Here is a 19,344-nt window from a genome sequence, read left to right as displayed (position 1 = left end):
GCAAAAGAAACAATGGACAAAGGGGACTTCCAAGGCTTCAGCCTTCCTGGCCACGCCCTGTGGGAATGCTCCAGTACCTTTCCATCTCTGATCAGAGAACTTCTGCACAAAACATTACCCCACTGATACAGGGGTTCCACTCTAGATGAATGCGACAACTTGAAAAGAAAAGAGGAAAATCCGAGGGCTGACTTCCTAGGACAAAAGTCCAAGACGGGTTTGGCATTCACGGTCCTAAGCAAACATTTCAGAAAGGCATCTCTTAGTTTTTGTAAACTGCTGAAACAGATCTCCAGAAGAGAAACCCCTAAATCAACTATGCTTTAGTAAAATAAATTAACAACAACAACCAGGAGAGGGATGTCCCTGCAATTCCCTGGTATATGGGCCTGAAGGCCTGGGATGGCCTTTCACTTGAAGCTCCTTGGAGAGTGTCAGAAACAGCAGAATGTCAGGGCTGAATTGTGCTCTGGCTTTGTCACTATTTATGCAGATGCTGGTGTATGTCTAGTTCTGGGTTTGAGTTTGCATATTTTAGTTAAAGTATCATTTTAATTGGGCTTCCCAGGTGGTGCTAGTGGTAAAGAACCCACCTGCCAATGCAGGAGATGTAAGAGACAGGGGTTTAGTCCCTGCGTCAGGAAGATCCCCTGGAGGAGGAGGGCATGGCAACCCACTCCAGTATTCTTGCCTGGAGAAACCCATGAACAGTGGAGCCTGGCAGTCCATACGGTCTCAACGAGTCAGACATGAATGAAGTGACTTAGCATGCACTCACTCATTTTAATCATCAAATAGCTGTTTTTGAGATTTTTCTCTTATTTTTTAGTACTAATTTTATTGAGGAATAATTTACATATGATCAAATTTACCTGTTTTAAGTGTTTGATTATTTTTGACCACTCTCATATTTCTGAATATGTCCTACATCCCCCGAAATTATCCTTACATACCATTGCAGGCAATTCCCTACCCCTTCTGGTAACTACTGATCTGTTTTCTTTTATTGTAGTTATACTTTTTCTAGAATTTCATATAGACGGAATCATATAGAATCTGGTCTTTTGTGCCTGGCTTCTTTCACTTAGAACAATGCTTTGAAATTTATCCATGTTTGTAAGTATCAGTTGATCATTCCTTTTTATTGCTGAGTAGTAGCAAGATTTTTTTTTTTTACAGTTTTTGTGTAAAAATACACACAACCTAAAATTTCCTTTCTGATTATTGTCTGAAGCTGAAAAAATATTTATTTGGGTCACATGAAAAAGCAAATAGATTTTTGTTACTTTTTTGAAAAACACGTGTTAATTGAAGTTAATCATAAGGATATATATTCAAATGCAAAATTTTTGAAACATTAGCCAGGTGAATATGAATGTGAAGGAAATTTCCAGAGATGCAGCAAAAATACAAATTAACAACTTCCAAGTAAGTGTAATCAGAACATGAACCGGGATTAGACCAAGCATTTCACAGAAGTTTAAAATTATGATGGAATAATCAATTAGTAGAAGGATTAAAGCAAAGAACAAACAAAAGAAACCCTCCCAACTTTTCTCATATATTTTTTAAGATTCTTTTTTGATGTGGACCATTTTTAAAGTCTTTATTGAATTTGTTACAATACTGCTTTTGTTTTATGTCTTGTTTCATTGGCCTCAAGTCATGTGGGATCTTAGCTGCCTAACTCAGGATCCAGCCCACACCTCCTGCACTGGAAGGAGAAGTCAACCACTGAGCGTGCTTAGTCGCTCAGTCGTGTCTGACTCTGTGCGACCCCATGGACTGTAGCCCACCAGGCTCCTCTGTCCATGGGATTCTCCAGGCAAGAATACTGGACTGGAAATGCCATTTCCTTCTCCAGGGGATCGTCCCCAACCAGAGATCAAAACCACGCCTCTGTTATATCTCCTGCATTGATAGGTGGGTTATTTACCACTAGTGTCACCTGGGAAGCCCAATACAGGTGATTAACTCAATTTTCCCAACAAACTTACCAGCTAAGTATTCTATTATTATTGCCATTTTACAAAAGTGAAAAAAAAAAAAAACAGAGACTTAGAGAAAACTAACCTGCCTAGATGAAGCAGCCAGGATTTGGCCCTGGGAATCTACTGGCTCCAGAGCTTTGATCTTTGACCTCTAGAGCACTCTCAACTGCAGCAATGTATTACAGAAATATTCAAATCGGCAAAGGGAGTTGGTATGGTCCCTGAGCAAGATATGAAATAAAGCCAGAGCAGACTGGTTGTTTAGATGTATGAGGAGACCCAGAATAAGGCAAGGAGAAGAGGGAGGAACTGAGAAACACTGCAATATTCTGCCTACATCCAAGAGGATACTATTGGCCTGGTACCCAGGAGCCTGCTCCCCATTTTCTACCCCAGATCCAGGTGACCCCTGGGGGTCCTTTCAGAGCTAACACGTTAGGAAAATCAGAAGTATTTGTTCAGAGTTCATTGTGACTTGGCTTTATTGATGTAGGCCAAGATTCCACAGTCTGGTTGGCTTATAATGGAGACACTGATAAATCACCACGACCTGCACATTGAATTCATTCAATATTGTGAACTTGTCTTTTTTTATGATGCTTTTAATCTGATCTAACAAAGGGTTGTGGACTTGGAACTAGATTGCCTGATTTTGAATCTTGGTTTTGCCATTTATAAGCAATGGGACTTTGGGCATGTTACTTGACCTTTCCATGCCTCTGTTTTCTCATCTGTGAAATGGGAAATTAATAATGCATCTGTTTTGTAGCATTGTTTTGAAGACTGAAGGGTTATGTATAAACCATTTACAACAGTGATGACAAATAGGTACTGTATTTTTTTAGCTATTATTATTACTATCTGAAAATTATGGTAGGTGGAAATATCTGCTCCTGAGATATTATGAACTTCTGAAATATAATAAACTATAGTAATCTGTACTAAAATGAAATTACCTTCAAAAGTTTATTTTGCAGGGCTCTGCTCCTTGTTCCTGCAGAACATTACCTATCACTGATGAATAGATGCACAGGGAATAGACAATTCAGGGACATGATTTCAGCCGCTACAACGTACCAAATGCTAGAAGGGAAAATTCTAGATACCTGATCTCTGTGACCTGAAACTTTAACAGTGATCAGATACAATGAGTTTGGGGAGAGAAGAATCTTTACGTTATTTCTTTGAATCCTGGACAGAGTAAAAGAAAATCAAGCTTGGGATAAGAAAATTGGAGCTTCATTTCTAGTCCTCCTTTTTTGTTGCTGGAGATTTTAGAGTAGGTACAGTAATCTACCTCGCTCCTATGGTTCCTTGGTGCTGTGTTCAGAACCCAGGTATCCATGAACACCTGGTTCATACTCCATGGTCTGTACAAAGTCATCCCTAGCTGTCCAGGCAGCCCACTCTGGTCTTGATTACCTGCATAAACTGAAATCCTTACACCCGTTAATACAATCTTGCATTGTTAGTTGCCTTATGTTGTTAATCATTTATGGAACTATCTATCTATCTACCTCTGACTATTTAAAAATCTCTAGTAGGAACCAACGCCTTCTCCTTGACAGCCAACTCCTTGAATTATGGACCTCAGCCTCCCTGGGGAAAGTGACAATGTAAGATATACTACTTGCAATTTCTAGACACCACCCACTCACCTAGGACTTTGAACTTGGGTGATACTCAAAGCTGGACTCAACAAATATTTTCTAAAGGGCCTATAGAGAGTGGCATGAGAAATATGTTATATGATGTAAAAGGAATATGAAATCTGGATCCTCTTATTCAGTCCAACAGAACATTTATTGAGCACCAATTATGTGCTAGATACTATACCAGTTGTTACGGATACAGAGAGGTACCTATCCTTCATAAGGGAGGCCCACCAGTCAACAGACGACTTAGTGATCAGGACGTTCTGGGGACCCAGGAGAGGAACCCTGGTCCAGCCAGATGATGGTGAGGGAAGGAATGAGGTGTCAGCAGAGTGGGTAGGCTGGGTAGGGTTACTGTATTTCAGAGAGAGGTTGAGCCTAGGCCAGAGGGTGGAGGGGACCCTGTTGTGACTGTTGGACTGGCCTGTTTTCCTTGTTGATTTTTAGCCCGGAGCTGATCAGAGCTGCTGACTTATTTGAGTTTGCCGCACAGGAGACTGGGCCTCCCAGTTGGAGGAAGGGGCGGGCTGCTAGCTCCCTCCCCATGCTGCTCTGGACCACCCTGAGAGAAAAGGAGGGCTCTGGGGGACCTGGCACATTCCTCCCACAAGATCCCTGGGCCGCAGCCTCCGCACCACGCCCTCGGCCTAGGCCAGGTGTGCGCGCTCCTCGCGGGGAGGGGGGAGCCCGGCAGCAGGGGTGAGCGCTTTTACAGCTCCCTGTGTGCTGTGCGTTTGTCTGCCTCCCGAGGGCTGGGTCCTCCTTATTCACAGGTGAGTCACACCCTGAAACACAGGCTCTCTTCCTGTCAGGACTGAGTCAGGTAGAAGAGTCGATAAAACCACCTGATCAAGGAAAAGGAAGGCACAGCGGAGCGCAGAGTGAAAGCTCCCAGCGGCGAGGCGCCGGGCAGCTCCCCTGCAGCGGCGGCGGACAGCGCGGCCCGGCCTGGCCATGCCTGCGCTCTGGCTCAGCGGCTGCCTCTGCCTCTCGCTCCTCCTGCCTGCAGCCTGGGCCAACTCCAGGACGCCAGGTGAGTCCCTTCCCGGAGGAAACAGCGCAGCCCTGGGCCGGGAACTGGCCTTGCCCTGCAGAGCGTGATGGCTGCACGCACTTTGCAAGAAGGCGCCCCACTTTGCAGAAACCTCTTCAGAGCTCCCTCCTGCTCCTTCCTGTGGGGCTCCTCCAGAGGGTGGTTCACAATAGGTATATACTATTTACCAATACTATGTAAAGTTGTCTGATTTTAAAATGTGAAGCCAATGGATTGTGCCAAACCAGGGTTTTCTTCTCTTTAAAAAGTGCCTTCTTGAGTGTTTATTTATTGATTGATTGATCAAGGGGCTCTGGTTTAATCAGTAACATGTGGGTATATAAATTCTTTTCCCACAGTGTGTTTTTATTGATGGAATTTTGGTGGGAATGTTTTCTGTGACCTTGAACCCCATGAAGGTTGAAACGGCACCTCTTTAATCATCCCTCTGGAATTCCCGTTTCTTTGGGATGGAAAATGAGACTTAAGCGTCTTAACAATGCTTTTCCTTTTGCATAGTGTTACTTTTAATAGTATTTTCACATAATATTTATTCAGCAGGCATTTATTGGGCACCTATGTCATAGACCATTTGATCTTATCTAGGGCACCCAGTGGCTGTCACGTTGTGAGAAGTTCAACTCCTATAAACAAAACTTCCTGGGCACCTAGCAACGGTATACTGTATGCATGCATCAGCCATGACAACACATAACGGGTGTTTTTCTTAAGTTTTACTTAGTAGTCACTGAATTTTACCAATGATATTTGCCTAATTACCTCAAATTTTGGGGTTTATTTTTGCTTCTTGTATCTGATGGCACTTGGATAATTATCTCAACACATCCAATATCCGTTTTCACACATGTGAACATGTGTGAACATGAGACCAAGTTCATGGGTACGTGGAATTATCTTAGATACTCCATTTATTACTTTGCAGTCTGGGTGACGCTAGCCTGAATGGTATTTGAGTGGCACAAATGTTTTAGCATGTATTTGAATGCATTTGATTCCGTCTTTTTTTGTCTAAGATAATCTTGAAATTAACTTCCAGATCATCGTCCTTGACTACCATTTAAAAATCACTTATGAAAATGATCATGTAGGTTAGATTCCCTTAGAATAAATAGCTTTCACCTAGTGAGAAATATCCTAAAAGTAAGAATACTCTTTGAGTATCAGAATTCAAAGAGACTGCTTATGGATCGACTCTTAGAATCCCTTGACTTAATAAATGAAAATATGGAAATGGATTTGTGCAAAGCTACAGAAGCAGCTACTGGCAGAGACGCATCTGAAACTTGATCCATGAGTTCTTAGACTGGAAATTCAGGGACCTTATTAGAAAAGTAATAAGGGAACAGGTACATATGTTTTGCATAATGAGTAATTGTTGAAGCACTTTCCCTTTGGTCTATAGTTGAGTGTATGTGTGTGTGTGTTAGCATTAGATAAAAGAAACAAATATGTAGGGAAATATCAATTTTTTTGTGCTCCTCCTGTAGCTCAGTGGTAAAGAATCCGCCTGCAATTTGGGAGCCATAAGTGCTATCCCTGGTCTGGGAAGTTCGCCTGGAGAAGGAAATGGCAACTCAGTCCAGTATTCTTACCTGGGACATCCCATGGACAGAGAAGCCTGGCAGGCTACAGTTCACAGGGTCTCAAAAGAGTTGGACATGACTTAGTGGCTAACCAACAACAACATCAATTGTTTAATAAAATTAGAGTCAGGAGGAAAGAGTTTAGACTCTAACTCCTCAAGGATGGAGAAACTCAGAGTGTCCAGTAAGTCAGAAGGACTTAATGAATTATTAAGTCAGAAGCAGTGTTTAGGCTCATTTCCAGACTTTCCCCTCTTTCAAAGATAGGCCATTTAAAAGTATTAGGCTGCTTCCTCAAAGGGCTTCATTTGGGGTTCAATGAGAGTGTGAAAAGTTTGTGTTAGGCTAGAGCACCCATGCTTTTCTATTTATGGGATGCCTGGGATCTTGTGAGAGTTGGACTGAAAGTATGGTGCTTGCCATCTCCCAAAGTGACCTGTGTCTGTGTACCTCTGAGAGCCTAAAGCAAGGACATTGCTTCCTGGGTGCTACCTTGCAGGTGAAATTATAGTATTAGATATAATCAGAGTTGGTCTTAGCTAAAGCACATGTTTTAGAGTCAGCCTGACCTGGCTTTAAATTTTTGACTGCTTTGTTCACTAGTTCCTTATTAGTAACCATTCAGGCACCTCAGCTGCCCGGAGTCGGCTCTTTGCTGTTAAATGGAGGCAATAGTGCTGTGTAACCTTGCAGGGCTGTTGAAAGGAAGAGATGTTATTGTGAAGAACCTTAAAATGCCTAGAACTACATTTCTTGAAGATGTCTGATGCCAACAGTGCGAATGTAGTGAACTTGGATGCTTAGAGATCATTAAGAAAGACAGATTCCCCCTCAGGAGCTCACTGTTGATGTGAATGTGGCTGTAGCTCCAATGGTCTGCATCATAGTTCCCTTGAGGAGGTGTGACTGGAGAAGGGAGGTTGGAATGCCACTAGAAATGTAGCCAAGAATCTGGTGGTGAAGAGCCTTACGTGCCAGGATTAGGATATGCAGTTAGATTAGTGCCTTGTGGCAAAGAAGGGTTGCAGAAGGTTGGTTTTTTTTTTTTTTTTCCAGAGAAGGAAAGTGAAGTTGCTCAGTCGTGTCTGACTCTTTGCGACCCTGTGGACTGTAGCCTACCAGGCTTCTCTGTCCATGGAATTCTCCAGGCAAGCGTACTGGAGTGGGTTGCCATTTCCTTCTCCAGGCGATCTTCCCAACCCAGGGATCAAACCCAGGTCTCCCGCATTGTGGGCAGACGCTTTAACCTCTGAGCCACCAGGGAAGGATTTATAATTTGCAGCAAGTAAGGAACACTTGATTTTCCAAAGCACTGTCTCCAGGTTGCAGGTGGTTTCTAAGAAGAGTGGACGTGGGAAAGGTCACTCATTGAAGGGCTTAAAGGATGGAATTGAGCTAGGGGAGGCAAATAAATGGCCATTGAAATAATCCAAATGAGACTTGATGAGGGTTTTCATCATGGTCATGGAACAGCAAAGAGGAAACAGATCACAGAGACATTTAGAAGGTGAAATTGGAAGAATTTGGTGATCCAATGAGTATGTGCGTTAGGGATAATAGTAAGGGGAAACTGTGAGAAATAAGGAAGAGTCCAAGATGGGTCCAAGGCTTCAACTTCATGTAATTGGTTAGGCAGTGATGCCACTAAAGGAAATGAGGACTTGAACAAAAGGGTCAGGTTTGAGAGCAAGGTCGGCAGTAATGAAGAGAAGGAGGTGAGCTTCCATGGGGATATGTTGAGTTTGAGTTGCAAGTGGACATGTCCAGTGAACAGCTGGAACTATAATTTTGAAATTTAGAAGAAATTAAAACAATATAAAGTTGGGAGTCCAACAAAGCCTTGAAAATAGATGAGACTATCTGGGTTCAGTTCAGTCGCTCAATCGTGTCCGACTCTGCAGCCCCATGAACCGTAGCACGCCAGGCCTCCCTGTCCATCACCAACTCCCGGAGTCCACCCAAACTCATGTCCATTGAGTTGGTGATGCCATCTAACCATCTCATCCTCTGTCATCCCCTTCTCCTCCTGCCGTCAATCTTTCCCAGCATCAGGGTCTTTTCCAATGAGTCAGCTCTTGGCATCAGGTGGCCAAAGTATTGGCGTTTCAGCTTCAACATCAATCCTTCCAATGCACACCCAGGACTGATCTCCTTTAGGATGGACTGGTTGGATCTCCTTGCAGTCCAAGGGACTCTCAAGAGTCTTCTCCAACGCCACAGTTCAAAAGCATCAATTCTTCAGCGCTCAGCTTTCTTTATAGTCCAACTCTCACATCCATACATGACCACTGGAAAAAGACTACCTGGGAGAAAGAGGTAAAAGAAACCTCAATACTTAACAAGGAGACGGAAGAATAGTGAAGGAATGGGAGGAAGGGGCATCAAGGCTAGGAAGAATCAAGAAAGTGGAGAGTTTTGTTAGAGCAAGGAAGAGTTTCAACAATATCTGAGGCATACACAAATGAAGCTATCTATGAAACAGAAACAGAATCAGGGACATAGAGAATAGACTGGTGATTGCCAAGGGCAAGGTGGTGGGAGAGGGTTGGATGGGGAGTTTGGGGTTAACAGATGCACACTATTATACATAAAATGGATAAACAAGGTCCTACTGTATAGCATAAGGAACTATATTCAATATCCTGTGATAAACCATAATGGAAAAGAATATGAAAAAGAATATACATATATATATTTGTTTAATAGAGTCACTTTGTTGTACAGCAGTAATTAACATGACATTGTAATTCAACTATACTTCAGTTAAAAAACGTAAGAATCATAAATTTCTACTTTAGGAGTCATAATTTCTACTCAGAGGTAGAAATATGAATACACAAAGGATGAAGGCTAAGATGACACTATAGGATTCAGCCACTAGGTCAGTTTTGAATCTCTTGTTCTAGAATGGTGAACTCAGCATCCAAGATTACTCAGATCACTAATTTAGTTTCTCCCATAGCCTGATGCTGGAAAAGAGGTACTTAGGATTATGTTGTGATTAGTGGGAAGGGCCCCTGGAAAGATTTACACTCTTGTAGATTCTGTTATTTAACCTGTGGAGTGGTGGGCTTCCCAGGTGGCTCAGTGGTAAAGATTCCACCTGCCTATGCAGGCGATGCAGAAGATGTGGGTTTGATCCCTGGGTTGGAAAGATCCCCCGGAGAAGGAAACGGAAACACACTCCAGCATTCTTGCTTGGAAAATCCTGTGGACAGAGGAGCCTGGCAGGCTACAGTCCATAGGGTTGCAAAGACCTGGACACAACTGTGGCCGAGCACACACACAGCTTGTTGGAAAGGTACAGCATCCTGCCTAGAGGTACAGGCTCTATAGTAAGACTGTGTTTACGTGTGTGTGTGTCCTCAGTCATGTCCAGCTCTTTGCGACACCCTGGACTATAGCCCACCAGGCTCCTCTGTCCACGGAATTTTCCAAGCAAGACTACTGGAGTGGGTTGCCATTTCTTCCTCCAGGGGATCTTTCCGACCCAGGGATCGAACCCGTATCTCTTGCGTATCCTGCCCTGGCAGGTGGATTCTTTACCACTGCATTACCTGGAAAGCCTCACAGAGTGGGGTTCAAATCCTAGCTGCATCATTTCCTACTTAAGGGAGTGACGCAAGCTGCCCCCCATGTTAGTGGGTTTCCTCATCTCTAAGGTGAAGATAATGAATTGCTGTGATTATTGCACGTACCGCATTTTGCACAATGCCTAGTAAACACTCAGAGTGTTCAGTATTACTATTATACAACTAATTGCTCTGCCGTACCAAATGTCAGTATCATGCCTTCTGAGTTTTAAGTGGTAAAGCTTTGGAAGAGGCTCCTTTCATTAGTCCAGGAAAGGTGATGAGGAGTCCTCTGGCTCAGGCTGAAATGAGCTCTAAATTTTACCCAATGAAACAAACAGAATTCCTCACAAGGAACCCAAAGCAGATTGGAATTTCAGGATTCAGTTTCATATCATTTCTTCTTACGTTTTGTCAACCGTCATACTTCATCATATACAGGTTCAACATATGTTACTTTCTGGAACATGCCCATGTATAAGATGACCCCCACATTAGATGACCTGTCACTTCTCAAATTCCATTTTTAACACTCAGAAAATGAAGATCATGGCATCCGGTCCCATCACTTCATGGGAAATAGATGGGGAAGCAGTGGAAACAGTATCAGACTTTATTTTGGGGGGCTCCAAAATCACTGCAGATTGTGATTGCAGCCATGAAATTAAAAAAACGCTTACTCCTTGGAAGAAAAGTTATGACCAACCTAGATAGCATATTCAAAAGCAGAGACATTACTTTGCTAAGGTCCATCTAGTCAAGGCTATGGTTTTTCCATTAGTCATGTATGGATGTGAGAGTTGGACTGTGAAGAAAGCTGAGCGCTGAACAATTGATGCTTTTGAACTGTGGTGTTGGAGAGGACTCTTGAGAGTCCCTTGGACTGCAAGAAGATCCCACCAATCCATTCTGAAGGAGGTCAGCCCTGGGATTTCTTTGGAAGGAATGATGCTGAAGCTGAAACTCCAGTACTTTGGCCACCTCATGCGAAGAGTTGATTCATTGGAACAGACTGATGCTGGGAGGGATTGGGGGCAGGAGGAGAAGGGGACGACAGAGGATGAGATGGCTGGATGGCATCACTGACTCAATGGACGTGAGTCTGAGTGAACTCCAGGAGTTGGTGATGGACAGGGAGGCCTGGCGTGCTGCGAATCATGGGGTTGCAAAGAGTCAGACGTGAATGAGTGACTGAACTGAACTGAACTGAAAGCCACTTTAATGCAGTTTTTCTCTATTTTGGATCAGGTGAATTGAGACATGGCTCTATTTGTCTTATCTTTTGCTGCTGTCACTGAAAAGTATGCCATTTTCAGAAGACATGAAAAAGATTTAAAAACTATCCCAAGCACTCATTGTGATCATCATAGCATAATCATCTCAAAAGACTTACTTAGGATAACTTTCAAGCGCTCTCAATTGTGGGATGATGAACTGTTAGGAGAATTGTGTTTGATAGCTTGGCCTCTTTTTTATTTAAAAATTATCTGAAACATTGGTTGAGGTCATTTCAGGTTAACATGTCTTCCCCAAATAATAATTTTAAAAATAAAATAATTGAGAAAGTGCTGTGTAACAGAGATTTTGGAAAGACTTAAATGTGGCCTCATATTCATCTTATATTCAAGTATGTATAATAAATGGGCCTATAGAGATGTGTTGGAGTGTAAGCTGAAAATTCCCATGTAGGTTTAAATTCTGAGTGTCCCGAACTGGGGGAGCCACTGGTTTAGCTCCACTGACCCAAGAAGCTGAGGAAAAATGTTGATTTGTGATCAGTGTTTATGGGAAAGTCAGGAGCATGAAATCAAGATGTTGAGGCCATCCTGGGAACATTTTTTCCCATTTAAGTTCTTAGTGGCTGAACTATTTTGATTTTTTTTTTTCCTCCTAGAGAAATTTGCCACGACAAGATTTAACAATCTATTATAGACCAGTGTAGAAATAACACCATAGATTCTAGAATACTCTAGTCACAAATTAGACTAAATAGATTACTGAATCATACTGAGCTGTGTTCTAATATAATTCCCAGGTATATGATGTAATATTTGAGCCACACCCAAAGCCAGAAGCTGAGTCTTTTTCTGTGTCTGTGGGTGACTGTATGTCTGTATATATGCCTCCCCAACAAACATGGGCTTCCTTACGTCATAAAAGAAGAAAAGAATGGCTCTTTTCCCAGCACTTATCAATGTGAGGACTTCCTCTCTATCAGAAGAAGGTGGAGATCAATTGGGCAAACATATATGTATCCTGGACTTCTTCAGTTTTGTTGACCTCTTTACAGAAACCTGACTGTTTCTTTTCCAGATTTTATTTTCTTTCATTGTGTGAATATGGATCTTCACATCCTAGAAAAAATAAAATTGCAGCTAGATCATTTCCCACACTAACTTAAACATTGGAATAATGACCAGATCTTCAGCTGTACCTATATTGGGCATTTGTTATGAAAAGATTTGCACATTTCACCACTTTCTTCTTTTATTAACAGCATCATGGACCGAAATGAGAATGACTCTTAAGGGTTCTCTACCAGAGCCTCTCCTTTAAAGTTAAGGAAAACGACCCTCAGGGAGGCAAAGTGACTGTCCAAATCCTCATCACTGGCTAGAGCAGAGCTGGGCTCCAGGACATGTGACCCTCATTTATAGATTGGAAAATTGAGGCACGGGAAAGTGATTGCCTTGACCAGAGCCAGGCAGTTAGTAACAGGACCGGATTTCAGTTGCTAGCTTAATGTTCTTTAACAAGATACCACCATGGCTTATTTCTCATTCTTTTTAAGGATTTTCTTTTAAATCAATTTTCAAAGTTGATGGACTCTTGATCTATTATAACAACATCCCTTACATTTTTAGCTGGGATATCTTGTGTCCTGGCTTTTCAGAGCTCTGTGTATGTGAGTCCTTAGAGTAGCCTTTCCTTTAAAAATGGCAGTGAACAACAGGGTAAAATCAAGCACAAACTCCAGTTTCTAGGAGAACTGACAAGAGAGCAAATTTCAGATTACCAAGTTTCCTCTTCTGTTTGTTTTTACTTTTATCACATAGCTTGTAATTGACCAAGTGGCTCAAGAATCTTAACCACCAGACCATCAGGGAAATGCTACCTCTCAATGTTTGGAATCTATTAAAGCATCGTTGTGTCCAGAGGCTATTTTTCTCTCCCTGGCTGGAGATTATTAGAAGACGTTTTGAAGTTTTTCAGGATTCTGTCTGTTTCATGGCTAGAACATTGACCACTAAGCTTTATACATACTTATTGTTATTTCAAGTCACTACTCATTTTGCTGTTGGTTAAAGGGGATTTCTAATGTTTAAAGATCATTTCTCATCTCAATAGGCCGGTTTACTTTGTGGGCCCAGTGGATCCAGAGGCACCCCAAAGCAGTGGCTCTTGTCTCTTCCAAGGGGTTGTATGTGGGATATGGTAGGAGGGGACCTTCACAGGCTGAGATCTTCAAGGACAGAGGCCAGGCCACAGCTGACCAGGCATGGCAAGTAACATCATTTATTTATTTTTGTGTATTTATTTACTTGGCGGCATTGCGTCTTAGTCGCAGCATGTGGGAACTTCACTGCGTCACGTGGGCATCGTGCGGGCTTCTCTTTAGTTGTGGCATGAGGGCTCCAGAGCTTGTAGGACCATCTACAGGGAAGGATCTTCCTTGTAGGAAGGTCTTAACTGCTGGACCGCCAAGGAAGTCCCCATTTCATCCTTTAAAGTGATCTTGAATTTTACGGTTTTCTGTGTGGCTGCTTCTAGTTTTAGCTTCTTCATTTTCTAATTAGAGTAAGAGACTGGAAAGGCACTTCCTTTGCTAAGAGCTGGGATGTAGGACACGTCGATCCTACCTTCTGCTGGAGGTTTCACGGTCCAAATTCTTCTTACAATAACTGTTACCTCTCTTTCGTGGATACATCAGAATGATTGGGTTCCTAAAAGACCATTTAATTCACTGTTCTCACTTTAAGCACCACAATTTTAATTTACTATTTTCAAGTGGATTTTTTTTTTTTACCAGCAATGAATTTTGAAGGAAAGTGCTATAAAATGCATTCCATACCTTTTCCGACATTGTAATGTACATGAATAAGATGGTCAGATAGCATCACTGACTCAATAGACATGAATTTGAGCAAGCTCTGAGAGATAGTGAAGGACAGGGAAGCCTGGAATGTTGTAGCCCATGGGGTTGCAAAGAGTCAGACATGACTTTAGTGACTGAACAACAACAACGTACACAAGTTGCCATGTTCTTTTGGCAAAACTAAGAATTCAAATGGTGCCTGCCTGGTAAGCATGCACATACCTAAATGTGTGTATCTTTGTGAAGGAATGTAGTGATAGCAAAAAAATCTGTGGCTAATCTCCTTGTACAAAAATATCTTGTTCATGAAAGCAACGAAAGGTTTAAAAAGGAAGAATCATTAGGTAACTTTTTCTAAGGAGCCAAAAAAACACAAATATAAGCAATAGAAAAACCACATTTAATGTATACTCCATAAAGCATTTTGGTGCAAATCGGAATTTCCTTTTAAACTTTTCTTTATTCAGAGTCCTCATACATGATTTCTTTCCTCTTAGTCCTCATCACTTCAGGGGTCACCTCTAGCTTTCATGGACTCTCTAATGTCCTTTAGTTCAGCCATTTCTTAAAGGGGCAGATGACACCTTTCGCTGGGCCATGTAGCAAGTGCTGAAAGAACACTATGCTCTTTAAGTAGTAGTCAGATGTGCTTTCTGTCTTGGGATGCTTTTCTTTGATGATCTCACGAAAAACAGACATTCCTGCAGCAACTGGCTCAGATAGTAAAGAATCTGCCTGTGATGCAGGACACCTGGGTTCGATCCCTGGGTTAGGAAGATCCCCTGGAGAAGGGAATGGCTACCCACTCCAGTATTCTTGCCTGGAGAATTCCATGGACAGAGGAGCCTGGTGGGCTACAGTCCATGGGGTTGCAAAGAGTCAGACAAGACTGAGCGACTAACGCTGACTTTCGCAGCAATTTCTGTGGTCAGAAGGTTGTAGAGTAACAAGAGGGTGATGAACTTTCAGACAGAATCCTCACTGTGATCACTGCTGATCACACCCTGTAGCTGACTCCTGTTGTCTTGGGGTCAAGCCCTTAAAGCTACCATGTGTAAGAGAAGGGAGCCTCTTCTGTATCCTTTGCATCCTAACCTCTTCCCTCTAAGGTTTGCTAGTCAGACAGAAATTGGCCTCCCCAACCTTCCTATTCACTGAGATCTCTTTCCCTGTCCCCGTTGTCTGCTGGGATCCTGGTGGGGTGTTAGGAAAGTCGTCTCCCTGGTCTAGTCCTCCGTGGCTGAGTCATCCATATCCACTTGTGCCATTTCTAAGTCTAGATTACAATACAATGTGCTATGAACTTGTGATCAAAGTAGGTGACTCCTTGTAAGCCCTAATCATTGAAAAGGAAAACGTGGTAAACAGTCTCATTGGCTCTCAATGACTAGACCACTTAGAATTGAAAAGATGTGTCTGTACTCGGTCATTCAAAATTTTCCAAAATTTCCATGGCTGGCTTCTGCTGGCTGTCTCAGAGCCCTTCACATTGCAGGCTTACTTGTACTGCTTGGGCATTTACATGTCCCAGAAAACAAATGATCAGGTAGGTTACAGCACCAGTGGTTCTAGCTGCGTTGGCATAAAAGGAAGCTGTGAAAAAGGCGAGGCAGAGAACTGAATTCAGTTAAAAAGCTCTTACAGAGAGAAGTGCCTTTTCAGTTTTCTTATGCTAATTAGAAATATATTGCGACATACCTGAAGAAGCTAAAACTAGAAGCAGTAAAATTCAAGATCACTTTAAAGGATGAAATGGAGACTTTCTTGGTGGTCCAGAGGTTAAGAATTCACCTGCCAATGCAGGGGACATGGGTTCCATCCCTGGTCGGGGAACTAAGATCCCACATGCCTCACGACACCTAAGCTCATCGTGTATCGACTACTGATTCTGGAGCTCTCATTTCACAACTAGAGAGGAGTCCGCACAACGTCATGAAAGATCTCACGTGGCATAATGCAGATCATGTGAGCTGCAGCTAAGACTCAATGCAGCCAAATAAATAAATATTTAAAAATAAATAAATAAATTATGAAGTGTTCAGATTTTGCTTTAAAGTATTTACCCAAGCTGAGAAACAAATGAAACCTTGGAAAGAAAAATCTCATGTCGAAGATTTTAAAACTGGAAAATATGAGCGTTTTCATCATCATCTTTTTAAAAATTATAATAAAAATACTCATCTTATCATCTTGAGTATCACAGACATGGAGACTTTCAAGTTTTGCAAATAGGATGATAGCTTCCAATGCCCTTGATACCAAACCGATAGATATGTCTGGTTTTTCTTGCTTCAGACTTCATAAGTAATGTGCAATTGGAGTATTTGTAAAAATAATTTTTAAAATACTTTATAATAGATTGCTACTTAAAGGACACCCACTTTAATTGTTTTTGTTCTAAAAATAGGCATTTACCAGCTTTTTAAAGTGAGTATGCTATCCTCACCTTTACTTTTATTCACCATTTTCTATTTATTTATATTTGGACTTCTTGATGAAGAGCCTCATTACAGCTGACTTCCCAGAGGTGATGATTGCTGTCTTTGAGCAGAAAAGAGTTGTCAGTACATGAGGCCAGTTCTTTGACTCAGAGGAAGGGGATGATATCTAAATAATAATAAATTAAGACTGAATTTTTAGTGAATTTCTCAAACAAAAGGGAGGAGGGTGGTTAGGATTGATAGCCCCAACTCATGTCTGCCCACTATGATGCTTTTCCTCTAAAGCAAGAATATTAAGAAGCAGAGGAAGTAAAAGTGTAAAATGAAATATAAGTGAAATGAATGGGAGAGAGATGAAATTAGGCTGGAAAAGTAGATAGGATTAGACAGTGGAAGTCTTTGTAAGCAATGTTTGGGAGTTCTGGTCTTTATCTTAAAATTTTTTAAAAGGCATTATAGAGGACAGATATTGGTAAAATTTGTATTTGAAACAGCTTTTCTGACTATACTGAGTGGAGGGAAGCAAGAGAAGTTGCAGAGGATTCAGTTAGGAAGCTATGCCAAGAGACAAGAGACAGCTGGGATTTGGTCTTGCGTGGCTGTAGTGGAGATAGACTTGGATGGGCTTGAGCTGTTTAGAGGATTATATCAATACAATTGGCCATTGAATAGAATATCGGCAAATGAAAAAGATGGAGATCCTTATAGGATAGCTCTCAGCTTTCTGACTTGAAGGGAAACAACAACTTGGTGGTTGTTTTTTTAATATATTATTTTTTTTATTGTGGTATAGTTGCTTCACAATGTTGTGTTGGTTTCTGCTGTACAAACAAATGAATCATCTATATGTATATATACACATATCCCCGCCCTCTTGGACCTTCCTCTCACTGCCCTCCCATTCCGCCCCCCTAGGTCATCACAGCGCACTGAGCTGAGCTCCCTGTGCCATACAGCCGGTTCCCGTTAGCTGTCTGTTTTATACACAATAGTGCACATATGTCAGTCCCACTCTCCCAGCTCATCCCATCCTCCTGTCCCCTCAGTCCACATGTCCATTCCCTACGTCTGCATCTCGATTCCTGCCCTGCAAAGAGGTACCGTTTTTCTAGATTCCACATATATGTGTGAAGATCCGATATTTGTTTTTCTGACTTACTTCACTCTGTATGACAGACTCTAGGTCCATCTTTGTCTCTAAAAATGACCCAATATCATTCCTTTTTATGGCTGAGTAATATTCCCTTGTATATATGTACCACATCTTCTTTATTCATCTGTCAATGGACATTTAGATTGCTTCCTATGGAGAACAATATGGAAGTTCCTTTAAAAACTAAAAATAAAGCTACCATATGACCTAGCAGTCCCACTATTAGGCATATACCCTAAGAAAGCCATGATTCAAAAAGACACACGCACCCCAAAGTTCACTGCAGTATTATTTATAAATTTAGTTTTTATATGTTTTGTGTAAAAGGCTTTTGAGACAACCAGTTGAAAATGTAAAGTGGATGGCTGCGTATGAGGATCTAAAATTGAGAATGAAGTCTGGGCTAGGGAAGTATCTTGGTACGTCCACGCCTGTTGTGGTTATTGAAGTCCTTGGCTTGGATGAGAGTTCTAGAGTTCTATTGTGAGAGGCATGGAGTCTCAGGATTGAGACTTGAGAAGCACCAACACTTAGAGATGGGGCAAGGAGAGGATCCCACAAAGACTTGAATGGGGTAAGGGAAGAGGTGAAAAGCCAAGAGGAGCCTGGCAGTATGGCATCATAGTATCCAAGGGAAGAGAGTTTCAACAAGGAAGCAGAAGAAAAGATTCGATGTCTCAGAAAGGGAATGAGAGGCAGAAAATACAAGAAAGGAAACAGAAGGCACATACCTGTCTAATCCTCTAAATTAGGAAGAGAATTAAGCACCATCCCTAAGCGGTTTATATGTGGACTTATCCCCAGGAGATTGCAGGTCACTTATTCTCAACTTGCTGCTATTTAAGTGATTCAGTATTAATGCTCTTAGCAGCTGAAATGGCAACAAGAGCAGCGAGGCTCTGCGTAACAGGAGCCAGCACACACTGTCAGGCTCCAGCATGACGCTCAGATTCCTGGCTCCTGAGATAGTCCCGCACAGGGGCCAAGTACACTGCCTGTCAAGACTGCCTGATCGCGGCAGACTGACCTCATGGTCTCACACCTGCCTCGCCCCTGCCCCTCCTTGCACGCGGTCCTAGGCATGCTGCCCTTTGCAATGGCAGCTTCAGGCTCACACACAGAGTTCGGGACATCCTGGCGCTGAAATGGTTCATCCAATGAAAGCAGCAAACTGGAAGTCTCATACGCTCCTTCTAACAAAATTATCATGTTCCTCTCGCAATTCATGCTGTTCTCGTTTCCCCATAGTTTTTATCTTTTGGGGTACAAACATTAACTTTTTTTTTTTTTTAACACTGAATGCCTTATATGTAGACAATGAAAACTTTATGTATTGATGTTGAGAAAATTTCATATTGGGTCCCTAGAGTCCTGAGAAATTTCTCTACGTTCCCGTTCTTGTTTGGCTTTTCTTAGAATCAGACTGCCTTCCTTCTTTCCTTTCTTCTGTCTGTTCTTCCATCCATCCTTCCTTTCAGCCAGACTTTCCTCTAACAGTCACAGTCACAAGCCCTGTACTAGGTACGATGGGCTATGTCGACTGAAAAAAGTACATGCAACCTAAAAGTTGAGAGTTATGTTTTATTTCATGGAATCTTTTAGAATTTAAACCCAGGAGGCAGCATCTCAAGTAATCCTGAGAGAACTGCTCCCAGGAGGTGGGGTGGGTGGGTCGGTTGGTGGGAGGAGCAGGTATATAGAAATTTTGTAACAAAGGGCAGGTAGCCAGAATGTCAAAAGGTTGTTTGTTTTTTTTTTTTAAACTAAAGAAAACTAGATATCCCATGTTAAGGAATTTA

The 19,344-nt window shown here is 42.0% G+C and overlaps 1 protein-coding gene across 1 annotated transcript in view; it reads left to right on the top strand.

Moving 5' to 3' along the window:
- Positions 1 to 4,408: 4,408 nt before the first annotated feature.
- The window catches only part of LAMC2 (laminin subunit gamma 2), a 70,969-nt gene continuing 56,033 nt past the window's right edge, over positions 4,409 to 19,344 (top strand). Inside the window, exon 1 of the mRNA XM_040263821.1 lies at positions 4,409 to 4,679. Coding sequence (XP_040119755.1) covers positions 4,601 to 4,679 — 79 coding nt within the window. The 5' untranslated portion in view covers positions 4,409 to 4,600. The remainder of the gene's footprint in view (positions 4,680 to 19,344) is intronic.

This window comes from Oryx dammah, unplaced genomic scaffold (assembly GCF_014754425.2).
Source record: "Oryx dammah isolate SB20612 unplaced genomic scaffold, SCBI_Odam_1.1 HiC_scaffold_21, whole genome shotgun sequence".
Lineage (NCBI taxonomy): Eukaryota > Metazoa > Chordata > Mammalia > Artiodactyla > Bovidae > Oryx > Oryx dammah.
Note: the sequence above shows the minus strand (reverse complement) of the source record. Positions and strands in the feature narration are given on the sequence as shown.